Genomic DNA, 20481 nt, shown 5'->3' with positions numbered 1-20481 from the left:
GAAAGGGTAGAGATTAGAGACAAAGCAGTTAGGAGGCTAATTTTAAAAATGAGCAAATGAGAGAAGCTACAGGCCTGAATTAGGTTAGTAGCTGGAGAGATATCAAGAGTCATGTAACAGAGTCAAGGTAGTAATCAAACAAGATAAAACTATGTGTGGGAAGTAAAGTAAAGCGTCGAAGATGGGTCCAAAGTTTCCTTCTTAGATTATAGGGAGGAGGATGATAGCATTAAAAGTGATAGGCAGCAGAGGATGAGGAACACAGTTGACGTATTGTTTCTAAGAGTTGTTTAATGTAAAATAATTGTTTATAATAATATTAGATTATCATTTTTCAAATTTGAGCATTGATGATTTTTTAAATTAAGAATTTATTGGCTGGGCATGATGGCTCATGCCTGTAATCCTAACACTCTGGGAGGCCGAGGAGAGAAGACTGCTTGAGTTTAGGAGTTCGAGACCAGCCTGAGCAAGTAGAAAATAGAAAACTAACCTGTCTCTACTAAAAATAGAAAAGCTGGCTGAGTGTAGTGGCGGGCCCCTGTAGCTATTCAGGAGGCTGAGGCAAGAGAATTGCTCAAGCCCAAGACCAAGGTACTCATCCCAAGGTGACAGAATGAGACTCTGACTCAAAAAAAAAAAAATTATTGAAAATTCTTTTCTTTCAGGATATAGTAGTGAGAATAGAATATATTCTTTAATATATTATTTATATTATATCTTAGTATTTAAGATATTATTTTAAATTATGATAAAGTAAATAGAAGGAAAAGACCCTTGATAACATTATTTTCTCTTAGCCCATGCCACAAAGCGAAGCTTAGAAAAGAAAAGATAATTTGTATAGGCTACCACTTGCTTGAAGCAACACTGATGTTCTATATTTGTTAAAGTACAGCTGAAGCCTCAACATTTTTCTTTCTAACCAAAGATGCATTTTGTGTATGAGAAATCTATAAAGACATCAATGTTTGTAAACACGGGGCGGTTGTTATGGAATTTAAAGATCCGTACTTATTACCTAAGAATGTCTGGGTTTAAAGGCTGAATTAAAATATATTCCAGGCCCTTCCTTGAAGGTAAACAACACATCTGTTGATTTGTCTAGCGCAATGGAAACTGACTGAATTTTAATTATGATAAAAGTCAGCATCTTCCTTTCCATGTATTTAGCAATACTTTTGGGTAATCTTTTCTCCTTTGAGGAACTTTCCAGATGTTTTGTGAATATGATTCCAATTTACAAGGGTTGTTTTTCTATTGTAGCTGAGTGATGTTCTAACCATGAAACACGTAGATTGGTGTAATTCTATCCAAGGGGTCCCTTGCAATATGTGTAGGAGTGCCCTGTGACACCTTGGCTTGTTTGACTTGCTTACACTCTCAAAGCTGCCGTGGGGAAGGGGGAGGGAGTCCAGGAGGCAAAGAGTAAAGCCTTCTTGGCAGTAATTTGCATTAACAAAGAAAATAACATTTCCAGCTATCTGCTGGCATCATTAAATTTTGAGCAATGCTCATATGGTATAGTGAAAATGAATAGCTAGTATCACAGAATGATTTGGATGGTTCCTTAGATACAAACATTGACTTGGATTTTATGAAGAGAAGAGTAGCCCTGAAATTCAGTGCAAACGACAGGTTTGACAAAGTATCCATGGTCAAACAATTTTTCGAATAGCAGATTGTAAACCTTTATTTTAATGCTGACATACTGTAGTAGTCTAGCATTGAGTAGTGGAACAACTTGAGAGAAGCATCCAAATTCTTTTTTATTTGTTTCTTTTTACATTTGTTTCTTAATATGTGTCTAGAAAATTAGTAGTCAATGCTTAATTTTAGCCAGGTATGGATTATGACTTTTATAATTCTCCATAGAAAAACATTTCCAAACTAGAACAATGCTGAGCTGCCTCCCTATGCCTCAGCAGTTGGTTTGTGCCCTGTGTTTGCTATCTTAAATATTTGCCCAAGCCAAGCATAATTTAAAAAGCAGAATTCTCATTTAAAGAGTCACAAGCTTATGGTGTCTAGTTGTAGATGTTTATTTTTTTTTTTTTTGACTGTGGCCCTTCTTGTTTCTGGGGATTAATTCTTATGTTACAGAAATGACATTGACAATTAACCCAGTACATAAGGAGACTTACGTTTTAAAAAGGGGAGGGCTCGGCACCTGTGGCTCAAGTGGCAAAGGCGCCAGCCACGTACACTTAAGGTGGCGGGTTCAAATCCAGCCTAGGCCCGCCAAACAACAATGAAGGCTGCAACCAAAAAAATAGCCAGGCGTTGTGGCAGGCGCCTGTAGTCCCAGGTACTTGGGAGGCTGAGGCAAGAGACTTGCTTGAGCCCAGGAGTGGAAGTTGCTGTGAGCTGTGATGCCATGGCACTCTACCCAGGGGGAGAGCTTGAGGCTCTGTCTCAAAAAAAAGGGAGAATTTTTTTCGTGACTCTCTTGCCCAAAACTATTTTGGAGAATTTTTTTTTTCCTATAAAATTTACTGGTTAGTGTTTCACTTTTGTTGGAACATTGACCTATGATTATTTTATTCAGTATTCTTTCATAGGCCTTTTAGTGTCCCAAATTTTCTTAAGCAAACACATTTGGTGGTTCTGGTATTTTCAAGGTTTCTATAGAAACCAGAAATCTTGGAGCCATTTTTGATCTTATTACTCTGATTTACAATTCTGTATACGAAAGGGAAGAGTCTTATCACCTCAAACAAGCAAAATTAGTAGAGTTCCCACAGTGTGTTAGTTCTGTATGTCTTTTGCATAAAGGCAACCTGTACAGAAGCTTACAATATAATTAGAATGGTCAGACTCTCTTTGTGACAAGGTAACTAAGACTCCAGGGCAGTGAGCCATGCTTGCAGAGGGAGTGGTTGTGGAGAGCTGGAAGACTGCCCTGCGCTAGTGAAGTGAGATCCAGTATGGATGTGTGAGGAGTAACAACCTCTAGGAATGCTTCCTTTGGACAGTGATGCTACTTTGTTGGGTTTGCGTTTGATATTTACTTCATAAGGCTTGATATTTAGTGCTTCACTTATAGGTTGCCAAAGGATTTTATTTGTTGCTTTGGCTTTGTATTACGTTTGTTCTTGTGTGTAGGTCTGTAACCTCAGGGACATAAGCCATTTTTCCCCCTCTTTCCCTTATGTTCTAGCTAGCTGTACCCCCAGGGCATTGTAAGTTTCTTAGGTCAGACAGTAAGCAGGTAATCAAACTCAGTCCAAAGACTTGAGCTGTATTTCTGATTCAGTTATTAGTGACCTACTGTAAGACTTATACTTAGAGGTCTTGGAGTGTGACAAAGCCCGTAGGCGAGTACCTAGCAACACCGAAGTGGAAGTAAAAGCTCTCAAATTTACAATAATTGCAGGAAGTCCAGTGTAATCAATAAGGAATGAAATATTTATTTTTAAAATAGTTTTGCTTGTTTGGGTGACACTGATGACTCAAAATAGGCTAACAGAGTATTATCAAGAAGTCTTCCAATGACCTGCTTTTAACATACTACACAAAAAACTTGGTAATTACAATGTTACAGTACCTATAGATGGTTCATTCTGAAGTCCTGAAAATAATTTGTTCTTTTGAAGCAAGTCCTGTACTTCCCTTACAACCTTAATTACAACACTGATTTGTTTAGCAGACGTTTCTTTTCCAGACTTGCTAAGGGAAACCTTCAGCTTAGGTCTGTTTGAATTAGCACACATTTTGAAATCGTAGAACTCAAATTAATGAGTTTTTATTCTGTTAGGAAGAGTTTGTTTTCCATCACTGATAATTATTTCCAGGAAAGTTAAGTCCACAGAAAATATTCTCTCAGATTCCTTAATGTTGTTTACCAAAGTCTAAGAAGTGGCTTTTAGTTACATGGGGCGGGGGAGATGGCAGTGGCAAAGGAAAATGAGGTGCTATAACCTGGTCTCTCAGATTTGTGGAGCAGGCTCTGAGCAGCATTCTAAACCAATATTATTCCTTGTAAAAGGCAAACCAGACCTTGGAATTTTAAAGTCTAATGTGATTGAGAGAATGTGTGCTGCTGCATATTAATACTTTAACCCTGTCAGCCTGGTAAGTTGTAAGAACCTCTTCATTGACAAATATCCCAGCAGCCCCACCAGACGTGCACCATTCCCACCCATCTTCCCTAGTGTCAGCCCCCTCCCTGCTTCTCATTGCTTCCGAGGGTTCATTTCCAGTAAGTCCCCTTTCACCTTTGAATGTTTACTAACCTGAAATTCCACAGAGAACAGGAAGAGTGGGCACAGGGTTATTTTAAAGGGTTTTTAATTTGCGAACTAATGTCTGATTTCCTCTAGGCCCATGTTCATTTAAAGAGACTGTGATCCTTCTTTTTTCTATGCCTGCCCTTGATGTCTTATGATTCATCTAGCTCATAAGACATTCCTTTATAAGAAGGTATGAAAAGCATAAAAATAGACTAGTAATATGGGTTCCTATGTGTTTCATAGTACAACAAAACATGATTAATAATTGCCCCACAGACATGAGAAGCCATTGAGCTCCTTCAGGATGCAAGGCGTCCGTGTTTCCTTTGGGGGCAGGGAGTTGAGGTAGGGGGATGCTGGTGAGATCAAAACAACTCTTAACACTATCATGGAAGGAGATTTTTATCTCTTTGTAGCAGTCTATGAGTTTTTAGATAGAAAAGTTTCCTAACTGTACTGTGATTGCACACTAATCTAACTAAAGGCCAAGGACCAATTGCTGCCTTTATATGAACAACACTTAATAGGTATAAACAGGGGAAGACACGCTTCAATGGAACAGTTTTTAAGATGAGGAATCAAAGGACATTTAGCATGTAAATGTCCACCAGAAAGTATAACTGGCAAGGCCATTTAATGTTCATTATACTGCCAATAAATGTTTATTAAATATAAATCTATCTTCCTATATATTCTTTCATTCATTCATAAAATATTTACTCACCAGCTACAGTATGCTGCACATTGGGTATACAATGGCAAGCAAAAATGGGCACAGTTACCATACTCATTGAGCTTATAATCTAATAAAGTTATAACGTATGAGTTGCACGCATGGGTATACATAGTCAAAAAGTTTTAAATGTGGGTTTCTTTCTGTAGGATTTAGATTTTCTACAGATAGGCTAGTATCCATAAAAGTTAAGAAGTGGGTTTCGGTGCTATTCTCCGTCTTTTTGTTTTATATTTCTGAAATGTGACTTCATTTATGAGATTTGTACTTGTCACTAGGTGCTTTACATAGCTCATATAAATGCTAGTCATGCTCCTGCAGTACAGTAAAACTTTCAAGAAGCAAGGTGTTCTACAGAACTGACAGTGAGCACAGTATGCCCTTGGATGTATATGTGTGCATGGCACATTGCAAGCACTCAGTACCTGCTTGCTGAAAAAATTCATGTTCGTAGATAATCCCTTACATCAGTAATCATTAGGACTACCACTTATCAGTGGCAAGATTTGCTGCTACGGGGGACAGAACTATTGTCATATGACTATAATTTAAATTGTGTGGCTCTTATCCGTTGCATGTTTTCCATCTTCAAGTGATGCTGTTTCCTTTCCGTATCTATTGTGGTTTTCCTAATACATACTATAGTACAGAGTCAGCAATTGCCATTATTATTTCATCATTCTACGTGCTCGTCTCATGGAAACCAGTGTCGGGCCTCTTCAGTGGGAGAATTCAGTAATCTTTAATGACAATAGGACAGCAAAGTACATACTTAAAATTTTTCTTTAAAAATTAGGTTTCCTAAAATACGCCCAACCAAGAGATGAAGAGTTAAAATGCCCTTTTCTGTTTGATCAGGCTAATTTTGAACATATTTTTCTAAAGGAGTACTGTCAAATCTGTTCCAGGTTAAAAGATTGCAGAGTAGATTGAAGTACAGGCATGTTAGTAGAACATCAAGAACCACATATTTCTCCTGTACTGATTCTACACATTGTGCTACTTAAGTTGAAAATGAATGTTGAGATTATCTTGTCCTGACCAGCTTATAGTTTGATATATTTATACGCGTATCACCAGAACATACTGCGGCTTTTACAATACGGACAGATACTCTAGTTGGTAGAGTTTGATAAAAGGGAATTAAAGACCCTGTTTTAAAAAATGGATAACTTTTCTCACAAATGATTCTTTTTGTACCTCAGCAGCTAAGAAAAAATGATGGGACAGAATAGATGGGCTGCAGGGTAAAAAAGAGTGAGGGAAAAGCAAAATGAGAAGAGAGAGACAAGGACGGAGGCACCCCTACTCGGAGTGTGTAATGAAGGAGGGAACTGCAGAAGAGGGCAAGAGTTAAGACTGTAGTCCCTGCACACACGGGTTGGTGCCTCACTACTCCCCCGCCCTTACCTGCTCAGTTTCTAGGTTCTGCTTGGCTTCAGCATACTGACAAGTGCCAGCTGCCTGACAATGTTGAGTTATTCTGGGCAACTCACTGTTTTCATTGTCCTAGCTATTCCTTGATGCCCTAGGCATCTTTATCCTCTTTGCTTCTTAAACATCCACTCTGTCTACTTTGTACAAATGTATAAGAGAATAATGGAAGAATCAATGGACAGGGGGACAAGGGCAGTCAGGAGATGTAGCATAGGGCAGAATCAATGGACAGGGGGACGAGGGCAGTCAGGAGATGTAGTCAACAAATATATAGGAGAATAATGGAAGAATCAATGGACAGGGGGACAAGGGCAGTCAGGAGATGTAGCATGTGGTCCCACGTCTGCTATGAGACTGGTGTGGACTAGATGATGGCTAAGCACTTCTAGCTCTGACATTTGGTTGACCCCATGACTACAGAGAACCCTGTTCTTGGAACATCTATTGTAGCTTATATGTGATATAAGCCTTGTCTACTTCATGCAGCTGTTAAGAGGTTCAGCTAAGATAAAAGATGTGCAGACACTCTGGAAACTATGAAGAATCATATAAATCTAAGATGAGTTGAATGGCTGAATGGAGACTTCCCCCCAAATATATAGTGATAAAAATTAAAATAGTTCCATTTAAATGAATGTGAGGGCAACTATAGAGTCTTTAAAAAAAGATATGTAGTTATACTTACTGTAGAGAAATAATGCCATTTAACAGTACACAGATCAAGGAACTGATTTAATAAACATTGCTTGATATTCATTTGCTAAGCAGCTAGGTTGTGGGGTGAGTCACTCTGCTTTTCTTCCCGATCCCCCCTGTGCTTGTCAAGGTTACCTAAAAACCCCATAAAGAAACAGGCGATGGATTGTGTTCTTTCCCCTGCCACCATCACCCGTCTACTCCCGAAGGCTGAAATAGAACATTAAAACCTGTACAGAAGGGAATGGGGTCATCCTGACCCAATGGCAGAGTGTCAGAAGACGAGGCTGCATTGCACGCTGGCTTGTCAGACTTGGCCTTGTGCAGCACGAGTAGCAGTGGGCATAGTTGCTGTATGTCTTTGTGGTTGCCTCTCTTCTCCATTCATACCCTTCTTGTGACATTTTACTGTCCTTTCTTCCTTACCTTACTAAAGTAGAAAGAGAAAAACATCCAGAAGGTGAGAGAGGGGAAGAAGAGAAAGGAAAAGAGGATGGAAAACATTGCAGTGAGGTCATGGGGACACGGGCTCCTCTCTCTCTCTTCCTCTGTATGGCAGAGTTGATGAGTGTACTTTGTACTTCATCCTTAAGTTTGACCTCACTCTTTCCTCGTTTATCTTTAGCCCCCATTAAGTGCCATTTGAGAAAATTATAGGCAGGCTACACAATAAGAACCAGCATGCTACCTGTCAGCAGACTGGTACTAGCAATAATTTTAGAAAGGATAGTAAACCAGTAGGCAGGACCAAACCAGCCTAACATGGCACATAAGTTCGAGTGACAGCATATGTTTTGCAGTTTATAGAGTTCAGTTTATAGATTTGATTACCATGGAACGAAGGAAGGAAAAAATTGCATGACTCTTGTAGTGAGTATGAGAGAGCTTATTCATTCAGATTGGAAAAGCAAAGTTAAAAATCAGAAACAGGCCCACCAGCCTAGCTATGTCCAAAACTAGTACTTTGGTAACGCCATTTTGACTTCCAGAAGATTAAATTTCAAATTGTGGAAAGGCTTCAGAATAAGGGAAGGCTTGGTATCCCACTAATAAGGCTTATTAAATTTAGATAAAACAGATGTTTTTCAGTGGCAGCAGTTCTGAATCACCAAGATGAAAATGGAGATACAAGAGAACAAAAACAAGCTAATACTTTATCTGGAAAAGTACTACTTTTCTTAGACAGTTTCAGAACCTGCTCACACTTAAAGCTTTCAGTTAAACTCTGAAAGAACACATTTTCAATTGGGGGAAAATTCCTTAACACTGATTAAATATGTCCTCCTTTATGTTGCTTTGCTAACATTCTGGACATGGTACTAAGAAAAGAGAATGGGCTTTCGAGGCAGGCGGTCCTAGGTTCCAATGTCAGCTCTCATACCTGTTTGTATGACTTTTGGCAAATTGCTTAATCTCACTGAACATCCCTGAGCTTTGGTGTCCTCTGCTACAAAATGGGGTTGTTCTGAGGACCAAACAATATGTTACATGCATGGCACCTGGCTCACAGAAGGTGCTCAACACATATTGGCTCTTTGACATTTAAAGCTGCTTTTGCTCATAGTGTCATGTCCAAGTATTGTAGAACCAATCTTCTAGACTAGAGCTTTATTAGGAGCTTTAGATTAGCAGTCTCCAAAGAGAAATGCACCTGGAATTTCTTTTCATTTGGGGGGGGGTAAGAAGAAAATATTAGAAATCCTACTTATGATCATTTTATCTAAAATATAAGACAGTATTTAAATTCCACTAATAGTTAATGGATGGACCAACCCTGGTGCTCTTGTTTGGTCCATATTGGAGGGTCTCTTGTCACACACTGTAAGGGAGGGAGCCTGAGGGAAGCATGAAATCCATGATTTGACACATATCTTCGCTCGTTTACTTTTAGCATGTTGCATGGCGTATTTCACTTTACAAGGGCCTGGTAAAGTAGATTCTTGGTCTTAGTACAGGTTGAGGATCCCAAATCTGAAAGTTTGAAATCTGAAATGCTCCAAAATCTGAAACATTTTGAGTACCAACGTGACACTCAAGGGAAGTGGTCATTGAACATTTCAGATTTTGGATTTGGGGGTCTGGGATACTCAACTAATAGAATGCTAATATTCCGAAATCCAAAATTCAAAATGCTCTGACCCCAGGCATTTTGGATAAAGGAAATTCAGTCTATATTATCTTCACCCTGTGGTTTCTTTGTAGGAATCTTCCTTGGGTGTTTGACAAATGTGTGTAGGTCAGCTATAGTTAGATAAACTAACAAAGACTGGCTTGAGAAGAATTCTGCCAAAGAAAAATGGGTTGATGATAATGGTAATAAAGCAGACACAAGGCAAGGACAAAACTGTAAGTTACCTCATCACTTAGCTGCTCAAGTAATAAAGTGAAAATGAAGATAATCTGATTAGACCTGGCAAGATGTCGGCCCCAGAACAAGAAAGAAAGGATCGAGAACATTATTTGATTTATACCCACTGTTTTTAATACCAAAGATTACTCTAAGTGTATATTATGCTTTGGTATATTTGCTAGTAATAGTAGTCCATGTATATACTTTATAAATATATATTGGGAATGTGTGTTCAGCCCTCTACTGATAAGAATGTTCAATCAAAATATGTTGGAGGCTACTCCCTGGTTTTGAAGAGGAAAGCACTGCTTCCTATGGAGTCTCTCATCTCTCATTCTGTGTTTGCTTCTTAGAGAATTTTTTTTCTTGTTTTTTTCCCTAATGGACTTGTCACTTAATTAGTAGGATGGGGAATAATATATCTAAATCCACTGAAGACAAGTTGAACATGATACAGGGAACTTCTTTTTTTCTTTTTCTTTTTTTCTTTTCTTTTCTTTTTTTTTTTTTGAGACAGCGTCTCACTCTATCACTCTGGGTAGAGATAATTTTATGGGTGGGGGTCACCACACCATGAGGAACTGTATTAAATGATCACGGCATTAGGAAGGTTGAGAACCACTGGTGTAGATCTTCCCATAGCATAGCTTGGTTCTGTGGCTCCTTCCTTTCACAGAGCCATGATACAGGGGCAGTCTTGTAGGCATAAACTTACCAGATATTCTGATGACCAATAAAAGTTCTTTGATAGCCACTACTTATTGAGCATCTAGTGTATGCAAGGCACTTCATGCGGTTATTATTATTGTACGTAATTGTTATAGTAGCTCTATGAGGTAGGTACTACTATTATATTCATTTTATAGATGGAGAAATCTCCAAATCTCATACAGTTAGAATGCAGTGGATACAGGATCCAAATGCAAGTATGTCTGACCCCAGAACCCAAACATTTGACCATTCTATTTTCTGTGTTCTATAGAACTGTGAAGTAGTGCTCAGGTATTAATGATGACTTCAATTTTCAGTTTTTTTAGGAGCTGTATTATTGGCAGTACGTCACAAGGAACTGTTGTTATACCTTGCAGGCATGCTTTTAGTAAATGGCCCTGGGGAAATAATATTCAGGGTCGTAGACCAGGTTTCTAAATTCCAATTCCATCTAAGAGGTAGCTCACTCAGTTTTACATTATGTTCTAACTCAGAGAAGGCAAGGATGAGATCCCTAGAAATTGAGATCCCATGTGCCAGTCTCTTGAAGGTAGAAACAATCTCACATTTTCACCGTTCCCAAGATTATATATTTTTGTAGTCGCATCATAATCTGCTTTCCAAACCTACACATTTTTTTCTTGCCAAGACCCTGAGAGTACTGTTCTTACAGCGGATAGCAATGAATGACCCAAAGTCATATTGAGTCTTAGGGATGAACTTGAGTGATAAAAAGAAAATTAAATTATATTCATTTGGTTTTGGTTGATTTTCATCAGAAAAAAAAATAAGCAGAAAGTGGTTTCTAGTAGTTCATTTCTAAAATCAGGCTAGAATAAATTCAGAAACTCTGCACAGAAAGCATTGTGTGGACATTTTGTGGAAGGAAATGAGAAATACTTGCTGTATACACAAACATTTAGCCATCTGTTCCTTTATGTATCTTTTATTTTCCAGTTTTAGTTCTGTTCCACTAAATCAAATTCAGAACTAATTCTCTTAATTTAGAGGGGAGGAATTTGTGGCCCAGGAGGCTGATTTTGACGATACTGCTGGTCCTCGCAGATTGCAACCCAAAGGGTATTTTTCTCTCCAGGTGGGCAGTTAGGACGATCGCAGAGAGAAGTAGAGGCTTTTAAGAATTCAAAATGAGAGCATTTTGGAAACTTCATCAGAGGCAGTCGGCGAAAACACTCTAAAACCTAAGAAATTCTCATAGGATAGGAGCCAAATAACATATGGCAAAACCTACTCAACCTGACACCCTTTATCTCCTTCTTCCTCTTACCCTTCCATTCTCCCTTCTTTGCTTTCTGTTTCTTTGTATGTGTCTATTTGAACTCTTTTGCAGTGTCCCCTGTTTTATACTGTTTTTGCCTCCCACTTCCTTTTCCTCTGTCTTCCTCTCCATTTGTATTTCTTTGTATATATTCCTATTTTCATTTTCGTTTCTACCTTTCTATCCCTCTTCCTTGAAGTCCATCCCTTTCTTTCCTCTATTCCCCATGGATTAACTATATCATGTTAAATATATATTAAAATCAAGGAAGAGTAATGTTTTTTTTTGTTTGTTTGTTTGTTTTTGAGACAGAGCCTCAAGCTGTCCCCCTGGGTAGAGTGCTGTGGCATCACAGCTCACAGCAACCTCCAACTCCTGGGCTCAAGCGAGTCTCCTGACTCCGCCTCCCAAGTAGCTGGGACCACAGGCGCCCGCCACAACGCCCGGCTATTTTTTGGTTGCAGCCGTCATTGTTGTTTGGCGGCCTGGGCTGGATTCGAACCCACCACCTTAGGTGTATGTGGCTGGTGCCTTAGCCGCTTGTGCTACAGGCCCCTAGCAAAGGAAGAGTAATGTTAACTGAGCAGCAAGTAGGTTGCATTTATTACTTTAAAGGGAAAAACATTAAGTTTAATCCCAGTTAAGTAACACTGTGCACATAATTTACAATTTACAATTTTCTTTTGAGTCACAGCTCTCACCAAAATACAGTTCCCTTCTTTCTTCCTTAGCCATAATTATGTCTTTTATCATCCCTCTCTGCCGAGGGTCTGATAGTCACATTTTTTATATTTTGTCCATTTCTTGAATTGTGGGTACTTTAAAATTTCTACTTAATGAGACCAAGAGGTTATGGCTAATTTTTCATATGTGGGTTTGGGATTCTAATATTCTGAGCTTCTAGGGTTCAAATATGCCACACGTACATTCTGTTCCAGAAGCTCTAACAGGGAATGACAGGATAAGGAGTTTCCTGATGGTTGAACTCTCTTATGAAGAAACTGATTTATATTTTAGGTTAATAAATGCTTGATGTGCTTCTCTTTGCCTAGCCAAACAAGGATTGTTAATTTTGGTTTTTAATTACTTCCTCGTCCTGAAAAATGATTGCATACAATATGAAGCCCCTCTCGGTTTGGTAACTTTCCCCTGGTTAACCAATAAAGGTGATCCCTATTTTAGAAAAGGTGAATGTCTGCACAGATTGATTTCAATCACTCCTGTTGCCCGCTATCTTGTTTATAATGAGCTCTGTAATCTGTCTAAGGTTTCGCCTCTTCTCCAGCTGCATCTTTTTCTTTTTGTCATGGTTGCCAGGTGCTGTCACAAACCGTTTGACTCTTTGATAGCTGAACTCTTCATTTCTTTCCTTAAAAACGTTTCATTTTCATTAAAGTCCCATTTCACATTAGATATTCACTTTGACAGATGTTAATGCTGCTTCTCAATTAGGTCAAGTATTTTCTTGGGACAGTGCCGATTTGGATTGACCATATTTGAATTTGGTATGTGAACTAAAGTATGGTTTAAACTTTGCCCATCCGTCACATGGGTGACGGAGCAAACTGACTAGTTTTATACATAAGTGCTTTGTTTTGGGGGTTTTTGTCCCCCCCTAGCAATATTTGAAGATTAGAAAATGGCTTCCTATCTTAGCAAAGAGAAATTCATATGAATTTACTACAAGATCTCCTTGTCAGTCCCTTCGACTGCCTAGAATTTAAATTGGCAGACACGCCTTTGGTATAAAATGCTTTCCATGGACAATATTAATATTTTAAAATCCTTTTTACTCCTGCAGATTTCCAATAGACAGGAAGTCTAGCTCTCCCCTTTGGCTACTAACGAATACTATTGAATCATTGTTTATCATCTGGAGGCAGAAGCACTGCACATATGAAATCAGCATAGCCAAATAAGGCAGACACTTAATTTTAAAATTAAAAAATAATCCATTCGTACGTGACAACTAAAGTGTGGATATTAGAATTCTGGACGTGAGTCAGAAAATCTAGGTTATATCCCCACATCTGTCACTAACTTAACTGGGCCGCTTCGGGCCAGTCACTGCCCAACTCTGGTCTTCAGTGTTTTCTCTAAAGGCACAACGTCACCATTGCAGATTCTATATACTGCAGAGAACTTGGTTGGGAAAAGCGGAATCCTCTTATTTATCAGCTATCCATACCAGCCTGGCTGCTCGGAGGTCAGTCTCCAGCTGCATTTTCATCGTTTTATAATCCCTTAAATCCTGGCTAGGCTTTCATTGCTAGTTTGTTTCCCTAGCAATTTGCATTTAGAGACATTGAGGACTTCCTACCTTAGGAATTTTTCTATGCTTATGAGTTTCATGTGTTACCTAGAGTTGGATGAAAAATGTAATCATCAAAAGACTCGTTCGAGTGTTCTGCAATATCTGACTATTTCCATCATGACTCATATACCTTTACTATTTCAAAGCTTTGAGTCAATATGTTCAAATCTTAGCATGGTGAGGCATCATCATTTTCTCCCGTTAACTGTGCTAACATTTCCCCCACGTACTTCTTGTTCTAAATGATCTTTTTTTTTTTTTTTAAAGCCTAGACTGATTGAACAACAAGGCTCCATATCACAAGAAAAACTTGCTAGCCAGATCCCCAGTTACATTTTAGGTATTTGAAAATTTCATTGATTTCGAATAGTTTGAATTGTACTAAGCTAAAATTTACCTTTATTTTGGTCTGCTAGGAAATGAAGTAAACAAAATACTTGCCTCAGAGTAAAGAAAAACTAACTGTATAAGGCATGATTTCAGCATGTGTGATTTTTTTAACAAAAAATCTAGAGTTAGATTCAAAAAGCATTAATTAAAGGAGGCCTAGCACTATCATCAAAAGAGCAGACATTAAGAAACACTGGTGAGGATGTGAGGAATTGGAACCCTCTTCTATTGCTGGTGGGAATGTAGAAATGTGTAGCCATTCTAAGAAGCAGTTTGTTGATTACTCAAAAACTTAAAGATATAGCCCATGCCTGTAATCGGAGCACTCTGGGAGGCTGAGGCAGGTGGATTGCTTGAGCTCAGGAGTTCGAGGTCAGCCTGAGCAAGAGTGAGACCCTGTCTCAACTAAAAATAGAAAAACTAGCTGGGCATTGTGATAGGCACCTTTAGTCCCAGCTACTCTAGAGGCTGAGGCAAGAGGATTGCTTGAGCCCAGGAGTTTAAGGTTGCTGTGACCTATGATACCATGGCATTCTACCCAGGGCAACAGAATCAGACTCTGTCTCAAGAAAAAAAAAAAAAAAGAGAGAAAAAACAACAACAAAACAATAAAACCTTAAAGATAGAATTACCTTTAACCAATTCTACTTCCGGGTATCTACACAACAGAAATGAAAACATATGTCCACATTAAAATGTATGTGTGAATGTTCGTAGCAGCATTATTTGTAATAGCCAAAAAATAGGAACAGTCCAGATGGTTATCCATCCATGAATGGGTTTAAAAAAGTGGTATAGGGCGGCGCCTGTGGCTCAACAGGGTAGGGCGCCTGCCCCATATGCCAGAGGTGGTGGGTTCAAGCCCAGCCCCGGCCAAAAACTGCAAATAAATAAATAAATAAATAAAAGTTAGATTGCTTTAAAAAAAAAAGTGGTATAGCTATACAATGAAATATTATTAGTCAATAAAAAGGGGTGAAGTACTGATCCATTCTATAACATGGATGAAACCTCAAAAACATTATGATAAGTGAAAGAAACCAGACACAAAATATGTGATTTCTCCTAAATGAAATGTCCAGAATAGGCAAAATCATAGAAACAAAAAGTAGATCAGTATTTTCCAGGAGCTGGGAGGTGGGGAGATTTTACAGTGAATGCTAATGGATATGGGTTTTCCCCTTGGGGTGAAGAAAATGTCCTAATATTGCATAACCATTGCACAATTCTGTGAATATACTAAAAACCACTGAATTGTATACTTTAAAAGAGTGAATTTTGTGGTATGTGGATTATATCTCAGTTACACTGTTACAGAGTAAAAAAACACTAGCAACTATATTATTATAACTATTTGAAATTATAAAAATGTATTTAAATTACATTTTATGCCAGGGGCTGAGAAAAGTGAGAATGAGGAGTTAGTATGTAAGGAGTTTTAATTTGGGAAGATGAGAAAGTTCTGGAGAATGGATGGTGGTGATGGATGCACTACAATGTAAATACAGGTATACTTAATCCTATAAGACTATATACTTTCAAAGGGTTAAAATGGCAAATTTCATGTTTTGTATGTTAAGCAATTAAAAACTCCATAACCTCAAATAAAACATTACATTTTATATTATTCTAATGAGTAATATAATATCTCATGAGTAATATAATATCTAATGAGTAATATCCTTTTCCCCTCTTTTTCTTCTTTTTAACGGGAAAACCAAAAGTGTGATTGGCCTTTTGCTTTTTATGCATGGGCTTCTTTTGGTCTATGTTTTAGAACTTGTGTTGTGTGTGTGTGTGTGTGTGTGTGTTGGGGGGGAGTTGTCTAAACACACATGTGTCTTTATCTTGGCTTTGAATTAGAACTCAGAAGTATTTTTTAAAACTTTATTTCCTGGTAGGAAAATAAAAGAAGCCAAACCATAGGACATTTATGCTGTTAAATTATAAAATAGTGAAATGCCGCTCTCAGAGTGTGAGGTAGCACAGAGTTCCTGATTTTCTTGGTTAATTCTGGCTTCTTGAATGGGAAAAAAATTTATACTTTATAATTACACAACATCTCTCTATATCTTCCTATAGGTATTTTCCGTTGTATAGCAAGATAGAATGAACACCAAAATGCATTGCACATACTCGCAAATATAGCAGATGAGTTTTAGAATGCAAAGGAATTGATGGGAAAATGAAAAAAAGAAAATTAGGCAATGAGAAAGTCACTGAAAAAGGAAATGAATTCGTTCCAAAGACCACAGAACTTTGCTATGACCGAAGCAGTTTGTAGGGTCTGAGTTTGTAACCTCTGACGATTGATCTCTGAAAACATTTTCTAAGCCTGCTTGCTTGCTATCTAGGACATTTGAAGATGGGTGGCGTGAATGCCAGTAGTACCGTTAGTATAGTGGGTAATCAGAGGTGTTTGTTTTTCTTGCTCAGAAGTGGTGGGTTTTTTCATTAAATCGTAACTGTGTACATTAATGCAATTATGGGGTACAATGTGCTGGTTTTATATACAATTTGAAATACTTTCATCAAACTGGTTAATATAGCCTTCATCTCATTTTCTTAGTTATTGTGTTAAGACATTTATACTCTACACTTAGTAGATTTAACATGTACCCTTGTAAAATGCATCATAGGTGTGGTCCCACCAATTTCCCTCCCTCTACCCATCCTTCGTCCTCTCCTCCCCTCCCCCTCCTCTTTCCCCTTCATCTTGGGCTGTAGCTTTCAATATGAAGCAACACTAAAAATACATTACTAGGATCTGATCAAACTAAAAAGCATCTGCACAGCCAAGAACACAGTAGGTAAAGCAAGCAGACAACCCTCAGAATGGGAGAAGATATTTGCAGGTTATGTGTCTGACAGAGGTTTGATAACCAGAATCCACAGAGAACTCAAAAACATTAGCAAGAAAAGAACAAGTAATCCCATCTCAGTGTGGGCAAGGGACTTGAATAGGAAGTGGTTTTTTTAAGTATAAGGAACATACAGTGTGTGTGAGAGTGTGTGTATGTGTTCTGTCCTGTTACAAGAAGAAATATGGTCTTCCAACATTTTACAGCAAGGTTTTTCTAGAGTTAGGCACTGTGACATACTACACTTGATTACAGGATCCAATCAGAGTTGATGTACTCAGAAATCCATTGATGTGATTAATGGTCCCCTAGATTAGCCTATTTCCTGTAGTTTCACAATCTTTGAGTCATATCTTGAAGTATCCTTTATAGGGGGCCTGAAATCCTTATATTTTTAGTCTATAATTTGCATGATTATTTTCATTTTCTTTTTTTCCTTTTTTCTGCTTGAACAAAAGAAATTTTGATCTTTCTCTGGACTCTTTGAGCACTGTTCTATGATGACTGGCCAACTTAGTATAAGTTCCCCCCCCCATATGATAATACACATACATTATTTATTTTTGCTGCCACTCACACTAGATCTACAGTCTTCCCACTAGTTTCCACTAATCTGGTTATTATTCTCCTCAAAAGTAAAATCAAATATTCTCTGATTCTATAAGTTAACAGGGAACGACATTGAGAAATGACTGTACAGGAAGGAAATATAATTGATCATTCACTCTCTACGATTGAACTGGTCACAAGATTGGTTAGCAAACACAATCTATTAAATGGAGGTGGTGACTTCTAAAATCTCTGGGGCTTTGAATACATTCAAAGATTATTGGCACCTTTGACATCTTACTGATTCTTTTTGAACCTCTTACCTTTTTCAAATGATGGTCTGCATTTGAAATGAGGAACGTTCATATCCTGTGATTGCTTTAATATTTGCTTTGTTTTCAACAGTGCCCTTAAAGATAGCCGTTTTCCCCCAATGACGAGGGATGAGCTGCCACGACTTTTCTGCTCAGTGTCTCTGCTCACTAACTTTGAAGATGTCTGTGATTATTTGGACTGGGAGGTAAGACTACAGAAAATTTTTAAAGAAAAATAAAGGTAACTCCTGAGTAGATGTTAAAGATTAGGTCCATAAATAACTTTTTCAACCAGTTCTCTATGGCAGTGGAGGTCAAGAGTAACACAGATAAATGAACCTCACAGTTGAACAATGGGTATGAATGAAGGATTTTTTTAAAAGGACAATATGCCATTTGCTATTGTGAGCCCCAGACTGAATTTGGTTTTCATTTTTTTATCCTACTACCATAGAAGAGAACCTCATAAAAGCTGTTATTATAATAATAAGTAGTAGGAAGGACTGACTGGAATCTATTACTCTTCCTATTTCCATTCCAGTATGTTCTAATATAATTGCCACCAAGTGATTAGGTGGTCAAAGGATAAAGCTCAGAAAAAAGAAGCAAGAGTAAGTTAGGATCATATACCATTTGGGAGGAATCAGCCGATGATAATAGCAAGGTGTTGGTTATCTAGAGTTAAACAATGCTAATTCATTCTTGGCTACCTTAATGTACACACTTAAACACACTAACAAATAATATTAAGGTTATATGTAGGGTAGCTGCATGCATTGCCATTATCACAGTCAATTGTATCGATCAGACTTTTATTCTTCTTTAGTGTGGGGGGTTGGTTTGTTAATGAAGTTCAGAGGTTCTCACCGTGATCTGCTTTGATAGTTTGGAGGAGATAGTTGAGTGTAGGTCTATGGGTCTTTGAAATTTTACACATAAACATGCCCATATTTCTAAGTGCCTGCTGTATTCCGTGCACTGGGCTACATGTACAAAAGTGGTAAGATTTGGTCCCCACCATAAAGCAACTTACAGTCTAGTAGCAGAGAGAAAATGTATATACAAAGTATGAAGAAACAAGTGCTATGAGATTGAAACAATAAGAATGCAGTGATATACACAGTATATATAAATTGATAGCGCTGATCCTTGCAAAGTTGGAATGTATATAACCTTTTTTGTTCAATTGAAATTTCTTACTTTATTTTTTTCTACAAGTTTAGTCCTATTAATTTTTCTTAAAGAGAAGTCTACCAATATTCCAGAAATATTCCCCAGCACTTTGTTTTTAAATGGTCCCACATTACGTGCCCTATTTATTAACATGTATTACAGTTTGGGTGGTCCTTCTATTGTTTTAAGGTTGGTGCTTCCTCTTCCTTATCCAGGATTTTATTTCTTCTTTCTGTATTACAGGATGCTGTATGTGTGGGGGGTGGGTCAAGAGTGAGTACAGAAGAAGAACCTGATAGGATATGACTGAACTCTAAGAATACTTCTACTCTTAACTTTCATCCACTGAGTTGGAAATACAGTTCTGATGTGTGTGTGTGTCTGTATGTATATCACATATATGAATATATAAATGTGTGTGTGCATGTGTTTGGGGGATAGAAAAATGGGAGAATCCAATAGCTGTTATATAGATCTGGGTAAGCACAGAGTATACATACCATCATCTCCTTTAGCCTGCTTCAAGCACTGTCTACACTACAGCTAAAATTAACCTTGATATCATTGGGCTCGTATGTTCCTGAGATGTATCAGCTTTCTGTTAGGAGGGTAGGAAGTAAAGCCCTTAAGAATTAGTACTGTGTTCTCATTCAGGTTGTATTTATCTTCTTTGGGCACCATCTGCCAGCTTGAATTTCTAGAAGATTCGACATTCTACTTGGTATTGTAAATTTAATATATTCCTTAGGGTTTAAATGTTGGTGTCTATTAAGTGATGCTTTTCTGGTTGAAACAAAAAATACATATATTTCATTCTCACCAGCCAGGTTTTGAGAGGAAAAAGTGGAAAAAAATACATATTTTTTTTTTTTTTGTATTTTAATTCACAAGAATTTGAAAGTGAATTAGAATGGCTAAAAGGAAAAGGCTTTTCTTTTCAGTAAGTTCATTGTTTTAAGTATTTGGCACAAGGGAAATTAGTTCTCACAGTGTAAGGGTGAAAATTACATTTTTAAGTCTAAGAAAGTGATTTGGTCCTAAAAAATATGTACCATAGTCAGTGATTGAAAATATGATGTTATTGTTGTGGGAATGATATTCTAAGGGTTATCATTAATAATTCTGAAAAAGGATCGTTATTTTAAACACAGAATGCCAAAGTAGAGTTAAAGGCATTTTAAAAAATTACATGTTGGGGCGGCGCTTGTGGCTCAAAGGGGTAGGGCGCCAGCCCCATATACTGGAGGTGGCCATGGGTTCAAACCCAGACCCGCCCCCCCCCCAAAAAATACATATTGATAAAATTCCACTCCTGGGTATATCCCCAAAGAATTGAAAACAAGTGTTAAAACAAAAACTTGTACATGGATGTCTGTTGCAGCGCTATTCACAATAGCAAAAAAGGTAGCATCAGCCCAAATCTTTATCAGCAGATGAATGGG

The 20481-nt window shown here is 37.8% G+C and overlaps 1 protein-coding gene across 2 annotated transcripts in view; it reads left to right on the top strand.

Annotated features, from left to right (window-relative positions):
• Nucleotides 1-20481, top strand: part of AMMECR1 (Alport syndrome, mental retardation, midface hypoplasia and elliptocytosis chromosomal region gene 1) — a 113467-nt gene that overhangs the window by 75572 nt on the left and 17414 nt on the right. For both annotated transcript variants that reach the window (XM_003799741.3, XM_023519072.1), the window contains one exon: nt 17958-18072. In XM_003799741.3, the coding sequence (XP_003799789.1) occupies nt 17958-18072 (115 nt within the window). The remainder of the gene's footprint in view (nt 1-17957; nt 18073-20481) is intronic.

This window comes from Otolemur garnettii, unplaced genomic scaffold, assembly GCF_000181295.1.
Source record: "Otolemur garnettii isolate 467f Iridium unplaced genomic scaffold, OtoGar3 scaffold00155, whole genome shotgun sequence".
Lineage (NCBI taxonomy): Eukaryota > Metazoa > Chordata > Mammalia > Primates > Galagidae > Otolemur > Otolemur garnettii.
The sequence above is the reverse complement of the archived record's forward strand: the minus strand, read 5'-3'. Positions and strand labels throughout refer to the sequence as shown.